General features: G+C 44.3%; 1 protein-coding gene and 5 non-coding genes across 6 annotated transcripts in view; all 6 read right to left on the bottom strand.

Moving 5' to 3' along the window:
- The window catches only part of LOC146201660 (nose resistant to fluoxetine protein 6-like), a 76,356-nt gene extending 62,332 nt beyond the window's left edge, over positions 1-14,024 (bottom strand). The window contains exons 1-3 of the mRNA XM_084599133.1: positions 13,988-14,024; positions 13,817-13,870; positions 12,820-12,996 (exon numbers count right to left, since the gene is read on the bottom strand). Coding sequence (XP_084455259.1) covers positions 12,820-12,996; positions 13,817-13,870; positions 13,988-14,024 — 268 coding nt within the window. The remainder of the gene's footprint in view (positions 1-12,819; positions 12,997-13,816; positions 13,871-13,987) is intronic.
- Positions 2,880-2,952, bottom strand: TRNAV-UAC (transfer RNA valine (anticodon UAC)). Its single transcript has one exon. It is a non-coding gene; the product is annotated as a tRNA-Val (tRNA).
- TRNAV-UAC (transfer RNA valine (anticodon UAC)) lies at positions 3,032-3,104 on the bottom strand. The gene has a single exon. It is a non-coding gene; the product is annotated as a tRNA-Val (tRNA).
- Positions 8,924-8,996, bottom strand: TRNAV-UAC (transfer RNA valine (anticodon UAC)). Its single transcript has one exon. It is a non-coding gene; the product is annotated as a tRNA-Val (tRNA).
- On the bottom strand, positions 9,076-9,148 carry TRNAV-UAC (transfer RNA valine (anticodon UAC)). The gene has a single exon. It is a non-coding gene; the product is annotated as a tRNA-Val (tRNA).
- Positions 9,228-9,300, bottom strand: TRNAV-UAC (transfer RNA valine (anticodon UAC)). The gene has a single exon. It is a non-coding gene; the product is annotated as a tRNA-Val (tRNA).
- Positions 14,025-14,234: the final 210 nt, after the last annotated feature.

Raw genomic sequence — 14,234 nt, 5'->3', positions numbered from 1 at the left:
ATCTGCGTGATGAACACCTATTCGTATCTTCCATACGCCATGAAGAACCAACACCATGAACAAGTCATTTGGCACACCATCTTCGCTTTGGACCGGTAAAAAACGTATACCGTATGGCGTTACAGGAAGATCTTTTTTTTATGTTCAATGCAGGATATCCGGCAGGAATACCGCATCCCAACAATCCAAGAATATGTGATCTACAGTTTCATGGCTTATGGCATATTAAGCAGTCCGTGGTCCACGGGACAAAAAGCCCTTTTTCCGCTATCCAGGGTTTAACTGACAGTGTGCCACAATGTAAGTGAAAAAAGAAAGTTTTTACCGAAGGCCGCACGGCCATCTTTTTCACCCTTTTAAGGACATCACCACCCTGGCCCTCACCGTAGAGTGTTCGGTAAATGGGCATTGGTAGCATGATATCGATAAGGTCCGCATACAACTTCCTCCGTTTTACTTCCCTGAGGTATTGCATAGAGAATCGCAGTTTCAAGGTCTGAAATGTTCCGAAGATCTCACGCAGATATCCCTGCAGTCTACTTTCATGTGTCATATAGGAACAAACCACGAATTCGGGTAGAACATTTTGAAGCCGAACTTGGATCATAGTACGAAGCAAGCAATTCTTTTAGTCGCGCAGAAAAGTAAACCTCAAAACAACTTGCCTTAAGAACAAATATACAAGGCCCTCCCCCCCCCCCCCTTCCCCCGCACTGAGCGAAACAAGTTCGTGCAGCTTGTGCATTCCCATGCTGAACCCCACACAAACACAGCTAACATTCTGTGCAGCTTCTGAACACACATCCTAGTCATGAACAGTGCCTGGACCACATACCATATTTTTGCGACAAGGAAAATATTGCACACAGTTGGGAGAGCAAAAATAGAAAAGTCTCTGCAACCCCATTTTGTTGTTTTTGAGCGTACTTGCTCGATTTCAGCCTGCCAATACTGCGTCGTGTCCCTGTAGGGCTGAAGTGGCACGCCAAGGTACTTTGTAGGCATATCTTCCCATTGAACATCGTGAAATAAGGCCGGAGTGCTTTCCCATGTGCCATGCCAGAAACCTGAGCACTTGTTCCAGTTTATAACGCTGCCGGTGCATCGACAGCTGAAGTGGCATTATCAAGAGCCTCCTTGACACTTTCTTTGTCTTCACTAATGATAGCAATATCATCGGCATATGCAAGCAATATCACTTCGGATGTTATTAGCCGGAAACCTCTTATTTTTTCATTGTAAAACACTTTCAAGCGAAAGGGTTCAATGTATATAGCACAAAGCAAGGGAGACAAGGGGCAGCCTTGCCTCACAGAAGATAGAATTTCGATACGGTCACTGATTTCTTTGTTGACCACAATACTGGCAGTACATCCGTTGTATGCCATTCTCACACCATCTAAAATGACTGCGCCTAAGTTGACGTGTTCTAATAAACTAAAGAGTACGTCGTGCGTGACGCGATCAAAAGCTTTCGCTAGGTCAACTTGTAGCACTGCTGCTTTTCCAGAGAAAACATCGCAACATTCTAAAATGCTCCTCATAATGTGTATGTTGGTCGTTATTGGTCTTCCTTTAATGCCAGACGTCTGATAAGGCCCCACAATATATTTATACACAGTTTGCAATCGTCTAGCTAGCACTTTCACATATATTTTATAATCCACGTTTGTTAAAGTTATAGGCCTGTAACATGAGACAGACAGTTGTTTCTCACGGTCACTGCTTTTGGGGATCAAAATTATATGTGATTGTCGGAAAGACAGCGGCAGCTCTTTCTTTTCGTAGGCTTCCATTAAAACTCTATGCAATGCCTCTGCCACTTCTTCTCGGAAGGCTTTATAAAACACCTCGCTTAATCCGTCTGGCCCGGGTGTCTTGCCAGGTCTGAGATCATCTATGGCCTTTTCAATTTCTTGGACACTAATTGAAAGGTCCAGAGCTGATTTTCTTCCACCATCGAGTTTCGACATCAGTGATAGGAATGTGTTCTCAAATCCTTCCACTTGTTTGCTGCTTACAAATAAGTCACGGTAATGGTCAACGTACGCAGGCACGCAGGTAATGGTCAACAAACGCAACGAAAGCCAAGCCCGCCCTTTTAACAGAAACAAATTCGTCCGGGTGGTTTTCTCCCCTGTGGATGCCCAAATAAAAACAGCAAAAACGCGGTGCATTTTCTGAATTGCGGTTCGTGAGACACACAACACATTTATGAGGTACCACAGCCTCGAAATGAGAAAAACATGGCAAATAGAAGCGAGTGAAAACATTGAGAGTTGCCTTCCTTGCCACGCATCCGTTTTTCTTTAGCTCTGGAAGTTTCTTCAATCCAGTGCATGTTGGGATCTCGATAACAATCTAAAGGCACAGCTAGATATCACGTTGGGAAAGCAGACCATCGCAGCCTACAGAAGAATTCAGATACCACGTACCAATCACCGTGCCAAAAACCCAGAGCATTTTTCCCAATTGATTTTACATCCGGTTTGATCGCAATATGCTTGAACGACGCTCTGGTAGCACAAAACACTGCTATGTCAACAGCGTACGCTAGCATTTGCACGTGGGCTGATTGCAGCTTGAAACCTAAAATGCGATCGCTTTTAGAGATGGCCAAAGCGAACGTGATGGCCACTACACTACGGAACCGGATCACGCAGCAGTCATCAATACAAGTGCCAGCCCTTTAAAATATAGAATGGGTAAATAAAGAAAATCAACAAAGTGGTTCTGCCCGGGTTCGAACCGGGGACCTTTCGCGAGTAAACAAACGTGGCGACCACTACACTACGGAACCGGATCACGGAGCAGCCGTCAGTACAAGTGTCAGCTGTTTAAAAATATAGAAAATTGTGTAAATAAAAAAGTGAACAACGTGGTTCCGTCCGGGTTCGCACCGGGGACCTTTCGCGTGTAAAGTGAACGTGATGACCACTACACTACGGAACCGGATCACGGAGCAGCCGTCAGTACAAGTGTCAGCTGTTTAAAAATATAGAAAATTGTGTAAATAAAACAATGCACAAAGTGGTTCCGTCCGGGTTCGAACCGGGGACCTTTCGCGTGTAAACCGAACGTGATGACCACTACACTACGGAACCGGATCCCGCAGGAGCCGTCAGTACTAGTGTCAGCTGTTTAAAAATATAGAAAATTGTGTAAATGATGATGATGATGGATTTTAATGGCGCAAGGGCGACTCAGGCCAAAGAGCGCCAAACTCAAGGTTAATGGTGCACTCCAGTTTATATGATGGAATAGTTGTGATTTTTCATGAAGGGATAAAAAACTGGTGTATAGGGCCTAAAAATGTATTCGCTCTGTGATATCGCTAAAAACAATGGTGTATAGGGCCTAAAATTCATTTGTGATATATAATGGATTCGCAATGTATAAGTAGATGTATTAAAATATCTCATCCGTCCTCTCAAGGAGGAGCGGGCTGAGACCCACGTCGATAAAAAATTTCATGTAAAAAGCCTACTTGTGATAAAAATTTAAGCACCTGTTTTAAAGGAAACATTGGGTTGTCGCCAATAAAAATGGATGGGTGTGCAGGTATTTGATGAGTGAACAAGGAGGGAAAATGACGTCTTCTTTCTGGTTCCAGTTGTGCACATATGATTAAAACATGTATGACAGTGAGTCGATCACCACATCTCGAGCAGTGTGGTGCAGGAGAGTTGGTTAAAAGATATGTATGGGTTATGTATGTGTGGCCAATTCTCAGCCTGCACAGGGCTACTTCTTTAAATCTGTCTTGTTTTTCTGTGGTGTACCTGCCTATTTTTGCCTTTATTGTGTGTAGTTTATTTTCTGATGCTGCGTCCCATTCCTCTTGCCATTGTTGTCTAATCATGTTTTTTATGTGTGGTTTGAGGTCATGATAAGTTATCTTATCAATGTCTGTGTCATTTCGAAGGGCAGCTGAAGCAGCTAGCCTATCAGCTGCCTCATTACCAGGTATACAGCGGTGGCCTGGCACCCAACACAGTGTAATTTTAATTTCTTGTTCATGGGCAAACATAAGGGTGTTATAAAGAGAGTTCAGTACTGGGTTCTTATTTTGCCATTTCCAAAAGGATAGGGACTTTAAAACACTGAGGGAGTCTGTGTAGATGATCGACGTCTGTATTTTATTTTCTATAATGTGTCTCACAGCTAAAAGGATACCATTGCATTCAGCGGTAAATATACTAGTATTTCTGTTCAGGGTTTTTGACTGTGAAAACTGTGGCCCATGTGCTGCACAGGAGACTTGAGCAGACTTCGAAGCATCAGTGTAATATTCATCACAAGTGTACTTCTCCTGAAGTGACATGAAATGCTGCTGTATGGCAATAGGGGATGCATGTTTGCCCACTTCAAGAAACGACAGGTCGCAATTAACACCGTGCATTTCCCAAGGAGCAATTAGGTCTTTTATGGAAGTTGTATGAAGACTGGTAACCGAAACATTCAGATATTCAATGTGCGTGGCAACTCTGATTGGATATGGTGGTCTTAGAGATGGTTTTTTTGAGAAAAGTGCTGTGCCAGTTTTGTCAAGCAGGAGCCGACGACATGGATGGTCCAGTTGGCATAGTACCTTCATAGCATAAGTTAGAGAAGTAAATTGTCTCCTTCGTTGCAGTGACCATCGGTTCGCCTCGACATAGAGGCTAGCAATTGGGCTAGTTCGGAAAGCGCCTGTAGCGAGGCGAAGGCCGAGGTGGTGCACGGGATCGAGCAATTTTAGCGCAGAGGATGATGCTGACCCATAAACCATCGAGCAATAGTCAATGCGTGATAGAACTACACTATTCAGAAGGTTCAGAAGGCAGTCGCGGTCTGTGCCCCATGACCGGTGAGAGAGAATTTTTAGCAAATTCATCGCTTTGAGACACTTCAGTCGCAACTGTTTTATGTGGGGAATGAAGGAAAGTTTTTCGTCAACAACTACGCCAAGAAATTTATGTTCTTTTTTAAAGGCAAGGCTCTGGCCATTCAGTGTAATGTTGGGGTCAGGCCTGATGCCACGCTGCTTAGAGAAAAGTACACAAACACTCTTTCCAGAGTTAAATTTAAACCCATTGTCATCAGCCCACCTGGACAATTTGTTTACACCTAGCTGAATTTGTCGTTCACAGATGGCCAAGTTGCAAGATTTGAAGCTTATCTGGACGTCATCAACATATACAGAACAAGAAATAGTTTTTGGCAGCACGCTTTTTAAAGAGTTCATTTTGACTACAAAAAGTGTGCAACTGAGAACACCACCTTGAGGGACACCATTTTCTTGAATGTACTGCTTTGAATATGCATTGCCAACACGAACTTTGAAGGTCCGTTCAGACAAGTAACTTCGAATTGTGCTCAACATGTTTCCTGTGATGCCAAGAGAGAAAAGGTCGCGGATGATACCATAGCGCCAAGTGGTATCATATGCTTTTTCAAGATCGAAAAAGACAGATAAACAATGTTGTTTATGTGCAAAAGCATCCCTTGCATAAGACTCAAAGGCAATGAGCTGATCAGCTGTTGATCGCCCAGCTCTAAAACCAGCTTGGTTTTGATAAAGAAGACCATTGTATTCAAGGAAATGGAGAAGGCGACGATTTACCATTTTCTCAAAAAGCTTGCATAGACAGCTGGTTAGTGCGATAGGCCGATAACTAGCAGCAAGTGTGGGTTCTTTTCCGGGTTTTAATATTGGGATGATGATCGCTTCCTTCCATGCTTTAGGAAAGCGTCCTGTGGCCCATACTTTATTATACAGGTAGAGTAGGGTTTCAACAGTGTTCACATGCAGATGCCTGAGCATTCCATATGTGATCCTGTCAGGACCTGGAGCTGTGTTACCACATGTGTCTAGTGCAATCTTCAGCTCCTGCATGGTGAATGGGCTATTGTATCCTCCTGAGGATGGCCTTTTATCATGTATGTGCTTCCTCTCCTCTCTTGCCTTGTGCCGCAAAAAGGAATCTGTATAGTGTGCTGAGCTGAATATGTATTCAAAGTGTTGCCCTAGTGTGTCTGCTTGATGTTCAAGAGAGTCACCACTGGTGCTGACAAGGGGCGTTGGGACTGTGCTATATCCTTTAAGTGCTCTTATCCTGTTGTGAACTTTGTGTGCGTCAGAATAGGAGTTCACTGAAGAAAGGAATGATGACCAGCTTTCTCGCTTGGAGATGCGTCGAATACGCCTGCCATTTGCCTTTGCACGCTTAAAGGCTATTAGGTTTTCGGCTGTGGGGTATCGGCGTAGTTTCGACCATGCCCTGTTTTGAGTTTCACGAGCAGTCTTACATTCTGCATTCCACCAGGGTCTTCGTTTATTTCGTGGCTTACTTGACGTCTGTGGAATGTATTTTTCTGCTGCCTCTATGATGTGCAGCGTGATTAAGCGTTGAGTTTCATCAACGCCTAAGTCAGTAACTGATGAACTGGCCAATGATGACTGTTCCCTGAACATCTTCCAGTTGGCTGCATTTTCTTTGAATTTTCTGGGATTCGACACATTTTCATTTCCGTTCCCAGTATATTTTATTAAGATCGGAAAATGGTCACTTCCGTATAGATTGTTAATGACAGTCCACTCTGTAGCTGCCAGGAACATCGAGGAGCCAATGGCTAGGTCTATGGATGTGTAAGAGTTATAAGCTATATTGTAGTAAGTTGGCTGTTTCGTATTTAGTAAGCATGATCCCGAGGACAATAAGAATTTTTCGATTAGAACACCTCGGGAGTCCGTTCTTGTACATCCCCATAATGGGTGGTGAGCATTAAAGTCTCCGACCAGCAACCAAGGTTCCGGAAGTTGATCAATCAATTTTTCAAAACTTTCGCTACTTAGCTTATAAGTTGGAGCAATATACAGGGAACATACGGTTGTTATTTTGCCATAAACTAAGCTTCTGATTGCCACTGCCTCTAAGTCTGTGTTGAGTGAGATGTTTCGAGAGGGGATTGATTTTTGTGTTACAATGGCAACGCCACCAGAGGAGTGAGAGCTGCCTTGCCTGTCGTTCCTGAATACATTATATTGCTTAAGGAAATTTGAGTCTGCTGGTTTTAAATGGGTTTCTTGCAGACAAAGTATGTTTGGCTGATAGTCCGCAAGAATTTCATATATATCATCTAAATTTTTAAAGAGTCCTCGGCAGTTCCAATAAATGAGGAGCGCCATAATTAAAAGTTATTTAAGGGACAAGTTTAAATTTAGGTTTGTAGGTCCTTGGGACCTGTTATTGGGACTTTTCCCTTTCTTTTTCGCTCCAGTGAGCTTTGCCGCCTAGGCAGCTGGGGTGAAGAAGTTGTGTCCATCGCATCTTCAGATGCGGTGGACGACTGTGCAGAAAGCACAGGATTGTCAGTTTTAGGCCTCGACTCATGGGTCGAGGCCTTTGGGCCGGCTGACCTGGGGGTCCGCGCAGCCAGCTTTGCGGGTGGTGGTGGAGTAGCGCTAGCTGACTCCACCGAGGGCGCAGGTGGCGCTGCCCTGGAAGAACTGTGTGCTTCCTGGGCAGGTGCCAACGACCGCTGTGATGCCGCGCCCTGCTGCGTCACAACGGAGTAGTGTGGCTTTTGAGGGAGAGAAAGCCGCTTTCGTGCCTCTCCGTAAGATATGTTTTCGGTGACTTTCAGTGTAATTATTTCTTTTTCTTTTTTCCAGTATGGGCATGAGCGTGAATAAGCTGGGTGGTTACCTTCACAGTTTGAGCAGAGAAGCAGCTGTTCTTCGCAGTTGTCTGTAGGGTGTTCGTGCGAGGCACACTTTGCACATGTGAGTTGGCCACGGCAACTCTGAGAGCCATGGCCATATTTCTGACATTTGAAGCAGCGGCGTGGGTTAGGGATGTAGGGCCTCAGTTTTATCTTTGTGTAGCCTACTTCGACTGATTCTGGGAGAGTGCTTGCAGCAAAGGTGAGTACAATGTGCTTTGTTTCTATCTCTTTGTTATCTCGTCTGATCTTTATCCGGTAAACATCTGTGACATTTTGTTCCTTCAGGCCTTCAAGAAGTTCTTGTTCACTGACGTACCTAAGGTCATCATCAGAGATGACTCCTCGGGCAGTGTTTAGTGATCGGTGCGGGCTAATCTGTACCGGTATTTCTCCAAATGATTCGACTGCACTTAGCTTCTGATACTGATGGTTGTATATTAATTCTAGTAGCAGGTCACCGTTTCCAAGTTTCTTTATCTTATAGCCCTGGCCAATGGCCTCAGTCAACGTTCGAGAAACAACAAATGGGGACACAAGTCGTGCAGTGATTTCCTCGTGGTCACTGTGGACCACGTGGAAACGAGGAAAGTTGTTTATGTTCTTTGAGAAGAACATGGTGGTCTCGGTGCGCCCCCTTTTAGAAGGAGGACGATCGGGGTTAAGGTGTTTAGATGCCATAAAAAGTGTATTTTTCGGCTGCAGTGCCAGCCACCCACCATGGAGCCCAACGAGGGGACGGGACAGAAATTGTCTATTCCTGCCCACGCCAGCTGTACACCGCAACTATAACCCAATATGGCGTAACTCAGGGTAGCTAGCCACACAAGGTTAACCCTCGCCGCCTGGAAGTAGGAAGAAATGAAGAAGGTAAGAGAGGACAGGACAGTTCTAAGAAAGAAAATAGGAAAGTGAAAGATGGAGGGGAGAACAGGAAAAGGCGACTGCCGATTTCCCCCGGGTGGGTCAGCCCGGAGGTGTCGTCTATGGGAAGCGTGGGCCAAAGTGGTGTGTTGCCTCCGCCGAGGGGCCTTAAAGGTCCAAACACTCGGCATCGGCTCAACCACCAGGATCCCCTTTTCCCCAGACACGACGATGCCACGCACGGCTAAGCGTGGGTGCTCGGGGTCCGTGGTGTCGCACAAAACACACAAACACCTGCTTTAACAGGTGCCCCCTGCGGGGGAAAATTGTGTAAATAAAACAATGAACAAAGTGGTTTCGCCCGGGTTCGAACCGGGAACCTTTCGCGTGTAAAGCGAACGTGATGACCACTACATTACGGAACCGGATCCCGGAGCAGCCGTCAGTACAAGTGTCAGCTGTTTAAAAATATATAAAATTGTGTAAATAAAAAAATGAACAAAGTGGTTCCGCCCGGGTTCGAACCGGGGACCTTTCGCGTGTAAAGCGAACGTGATGACCACTACACTACGGAACCGGAGCGTGGAGCAGCCGTCAGTACAAGTGTCAGCTGTTTAAAAATATAGAAAATTGTGTAAATAAAATAATGCACAAAGTGGTTCCGTCCGGGTTCGAACCGGGAACCTTTCGCGTGTAAAGCAAACGTGATGACCACTACACTACGGAACCGGATCCCGCAGCAGCCGTCAGTACAAGTGTCAGCTGTTTAAAAATATAGAAAATTGTGTAAATAAAAAAATGAACAAAGTGGTTCCGCCCGGGTTCGAGCCGGGGACCTTTCGCGTGCAAAGCGAACGTGATGACCACTACACCTGTTTCGTCTGGTTTTCTAATACGCGCTACAAACAGAAGTTAACACTGTTAACACAGAAGCCGGCAGCCTCACTTGAGTTGCCTTTGTCGAGTTAAAATTTTGTCAGCTCGCTTAGTGGTTCGACTTCTGAAATCCAGACTATCACTGTGCTCTTCAATTTGTGCATTTCAACCCCCGTGTGCATACTCTCGCGAAAATAGAGCCTTGCAGGGGGGGCGTCAAGGTCACAGTGAAAACCCGCCATCCTGAAGCGTCATAGGCAGTGCAGGCCTATTAGCATAACCATGTCAAGAGGAATCCCATCATTATTTTCAGTTGGCAGGAATCTCATCACGTATGAGTCTAATAGTAATTCTTTTTTAAATTTTCGTTTTATCACATCCCAAAAATAGACCCCCTCCCAACAGTGCAGAAATACATGGTCTATTGTCTCTGGCTATTTACATATTAAGCAAAGTGAATCTCATGGCAGATAAAAGCCCCTGTTTTCAAAAAACGTTTGTACCGATAATGTCCCTGTGTGCAACTTAAAGAAAAACGTCTTCACCCCAGGAGAAACTGGCATTCTTTGACACGCTTCTGTACGTCTCGACTTAGACGGCCGCTATACAAGACTCTGTACACAGGAACGCAGAAGAAGTCGTCACAAACAGCGTTATACAGGTTCTTCTTTTTCACTGAACTTAAGTATTCTCTCAAAAAGCAAGCTGTCAGAATTCAAACACTGCTGACAACCTCTGAAAAAACTAGAAAGACGCCCTGGCATACCTTCCGTGCCAACAACGAAATTGGGCGACGCCCGCGCAAGCCTCACTTGGCACACTACACTTGTTTTTCTTTCACAGTTAATTAGAACAATGAGTGAAATATTTATTAATTTCTTTCAAAATCACGTCATATTCCCCCTCTTTAAATAACGCAAAAGAGATACGTACGGAGGCGAAACGTACTTATGGCCGCTTTTTTGACCAACATCTGCGTCTTGTTTGTGCTATTTTAAGAATGATCTGTGACTAATTCCCGCAAATTTCTACTTGGATTGTATTTGTTTTTTGTTCTCGAGTCGTGAACTCAAGCATTGGGCCTGCTTTGTTCTTCACGTACACTGATAAACGGGAAATTTTCCCCAGAATTTCGGTCAAGTAATCATGACTAAAAAGAAGAAAACCTAACCCCATTAGCTTATGACCTTTTTTAAACGTTTTGTGTTTTCATGTTTATTAAAGAAACACAGAACTTCCAGCACAGCGGCTTCATTTAGTACGCCAATGCGGTATATTCTTTCAACGTTTCAAGGTATTGAACCCTACCTGCTTACAAACACTTCCATTACTGCTCATGCCCACCTCACCAGTGAAGCAGGCAGTTTATTGATACTTTTACTCATACTATAACACGTATTATTTGCGAGTGTCGCTCATACAATGCCGAAAGACAGTCTCTCTGCTGTGCTCTGAGCGTCTAGATGGACGCCCGCTGTCAGAAATAAAGATTCTAGACCGCTAGCCGCGGCGCACGTCGGCGGTGAAGACTAGGCACTGCTCCGCTTCTTGAAAACCACGGGCCTGATCGATAGGCTGTGATTTACTGACTATACTGACTTCATATTCCTGTAACCTCCTTTTACCCTTCTTTTTAATATCCACTCACCCCCTTCTCCCAGTGCAGGATAGCAAACCGGTTTCTTATTCCGGTTAACCTCCCTGCCTTCCTGCTCCTCCTCCTCCTCCTCACTCATGCTATATATGTCGCATTATTTTATCGTCAACGGCTTCCAAGGCTGATTATTTTCGTATGTCATGCGGACAGTGAGTCGTTGTCGGATAAGTCCTTTGCCCGCAGTTTTTCCATGGCATGGCGTACGCTGTAAGGTGTTTCACCATGCTCCCCCATGAAACTCAGGCGTTCATTCGACCTAACGACCTAACAAAGCAAGCATCAAGATTGCATATTCTCCAAACTGACCAACTAATTTTGTAGCGAGAGCTCCATTGGCCACAGTATCGCCATTTCGCTGAGCCTTTCCGGTGCCTGACCGAAGAGCGAAGAAAGAAGAAGAAAGTGAAGAAGCCGTGAGAGGTGGTAGCTAGCAGCTAACGTGGCCGAGAACTAACCAGTTGTAGGGCTTCCTGACATTATGTTTGGCAGGAGCTGCCAACTCGGGCCTCTTCTTTCATATCGGAGGGTGATATAACCAACCTGCCAAAACCTTTGCATTCACCTTATCCCCAGGCCACGCAGGCACGTTCGTACGGCTCGGTCAAAGCAGGGCTTCATGTTGGCTGGTATCTTACGCTATCGCGTCATCGCGAAGGTGAGAGTGAAAACAGAGAGAAAGTATTAATGTGGCAACTTGTGCGTGTTAGTATATAGTTCTTAGAAAGGCAGAGATAAAAGACGCGGTCAAGGACGAGACGACAAGACGATGTATATTGGGCGAACTGGGAGATTCGTGAATAAGAGGTTACGAAAGCATGCCAGGAACACCAAAAATGCACGCGAGGGAAAATATTTTGAAGGTTTCCTCGCAAGACATTGTGTTACTTGCCAGGATTGTTCACCTCTACTGGATAACACCTCTGTAACTAGAAAGAGCAAATAACGCATCACAAGAGAAATCGCAGAATCTGAACAGATATGTAGTCTGGGAGAGGGCTGTGTCAGAACCACCTCTATCACCCTTTCTCAAAAAGAACTAAACCATTTGCGCATTCGTGAGCGATAGCCACGGCTGCACAGAATGTATACAACAATGAATTCTTCCAAAGTAAAAGCTGTTGTAAGTAAATTCAGCGCCAGACCTTGTCGTCTCGTCCTTGTCCGCGCGTCTTTTTTGCGCTGCCTTTCTGAGAGAGAAAGAGGTGCCGTATTGGATGGCTTTGGACCACCGCGCGATAGACTTTCGCCTCATTGCACTGTAGTGGTCAAAAGTGCCCCCTATGGCATAAAAAGTGAAACCATAGAGCAAACTATTATGTGCTAAATCCATGTCTTTACTTTCAATCTGAACCTATGCGTAGCCATGCAAATAGCTCTTGCGTAACTACAGATTTAACCACAAGCTAAACAACAGCTAATTTTTTGTCCCTGAGGAAGCGACTTTACAAGTACGTTATCAGCGCTACGGATTAGATAATGTCGCCACTTGGTAAAACACGGGCTTCCACGGGACATGGAAGCCGAAGCCCTCGTTCGCAATAACATACCCAGTAGGGGAGCCATCAACAAGGAAAACAGGTAATCTAAATTCGATTCTATGGTAACTAAGGCGCTTGCAACTATAGCCTTTGTGTCCCCCGGTGATGGATCATGCTGATTTACTGAATATGATGGTTTATGAATGTGAGGTCTAAAAAAAATGCTTGAATACTCACGCAAAAATTCTGGTTGCAAGACGATGTACTCGTGATCAAGAAGAACCCAGTAAGCGCATAATACCTTGAGTCCACTTAAGAACATCAAAGATTTGTTGAGACCAGTGTTCTTTGTCTTCAGTAGCGCCCTTGTATTGGCTATGGCTGAGAAGGCCAGCAACACAGAAAGCACCTTCCCTGTCAAGAGATCAATAATATTTCACTTGCTCTAAGCACCTAACACCATGCAGCAAGTTTTCATACAAAAGGACCCGAATCGGTTTGGAGCGAGGCATAAAGCTAGAATTGGTGTTTAAAATGCAGTAGCTTCCATACTAGGGGCCAGTCGATGAATGAGCGCTAAAATTAATGTAGCAAGCAACGTGCGTATCATGGAACCGTGATTTTGTTGCGCATTACAGGTTCAACTAAAATATGTCGCAAGAAACAAGCAGCCGAGAAATTACTCAAGCTCTGTTACAAAATAAAAATTTCCGTAATGTCACAGGCTAACTTAAATCATCGCATATTTGAATGGCTAACCACGCTGAAAATTTGCAAGGCATTGTTTAGATTTGACGACAGGAAGTATCATCGCAGCATCGATGTTCTGGTAAGCTTGACCAGATATATATATATATATATATATATATATATATATATATATATATATATATATATATATATAGAGAGAGAGAGAGAGAGAGAGAGAGAGTTCTCAATCTGTGATGCTGTCTGCACAAATTTTACGACAATGTTTTCTTGCGCACTTCGCAGAAATTAATAGACTGAGCTGTGACTTCTGTTAAGAGAGAGAGAAAGAACTTTGTTGTTAGTTATTAAATAAATATCTGTGCATCTATTAATTGAAACTTATGATCACTGTCGTCGTCACGCATGTTCATCTATGATATTGCAACAATGCAGCTGTGGCAACTAATGCCATTTTAAGTGCTGTTTAGCGTCACCTCAAGATAAGGTTCAGGTATTAAGAAAGAAGGAGCAACATATGGCTTACCAGATGAACCCCTTCTTTCCGTTTGCCATCTATCAATCGCTGTGGCCACCACTACTAAAAGGGCCAGTGTTGAAAGAATTGACCTGTGAAAATGAAGGAGAAATGACCTCAAGAAACGCCATTTTCTCTTTGCGACAGTTATTATTCCTTGGAGTGTAATTATTGTCTTACACTGAAAGTACTTGAGCCCCAGACCAAGCCTTCGCATTGCCGGATCTACATGCTTTCACCACCGCCTGGATTCCAAACTGCTGCAAGACTAACAAGAAAGAAAGAAAAAAACCCTTAAATATTGGGATCTAGCATAAATTGTAATATAAAAATGCGAATCAGACGCAAGCAGAACCTAATTCAACACACATAGAGGTATAAAATAATGCAGGAAACAAACCTGCGAGCGTAGAAGATAAAGTAAAAC

Source organism: Amblyomma maculatum, chromosome 1 (genome assembly GCF_055883805.1).
Source record: "Amblyomma maculatum isolate TAMU_Amacu chromosome 1, ASM5588380v1, whole genome shotgun sequence".
Classification (NCBI taxonomy): domain Eukaryota; kingdom Metazoa; phylum Arthropoda; class Arachnida; order Ixodida; family Ixodidae; genus Amblyomma; species Amblyomma maculatum.
Note: the sequence above shows the minus strand (reverse complement) of the source record. Positions and strands in the feature narration are given on the sequence as shown.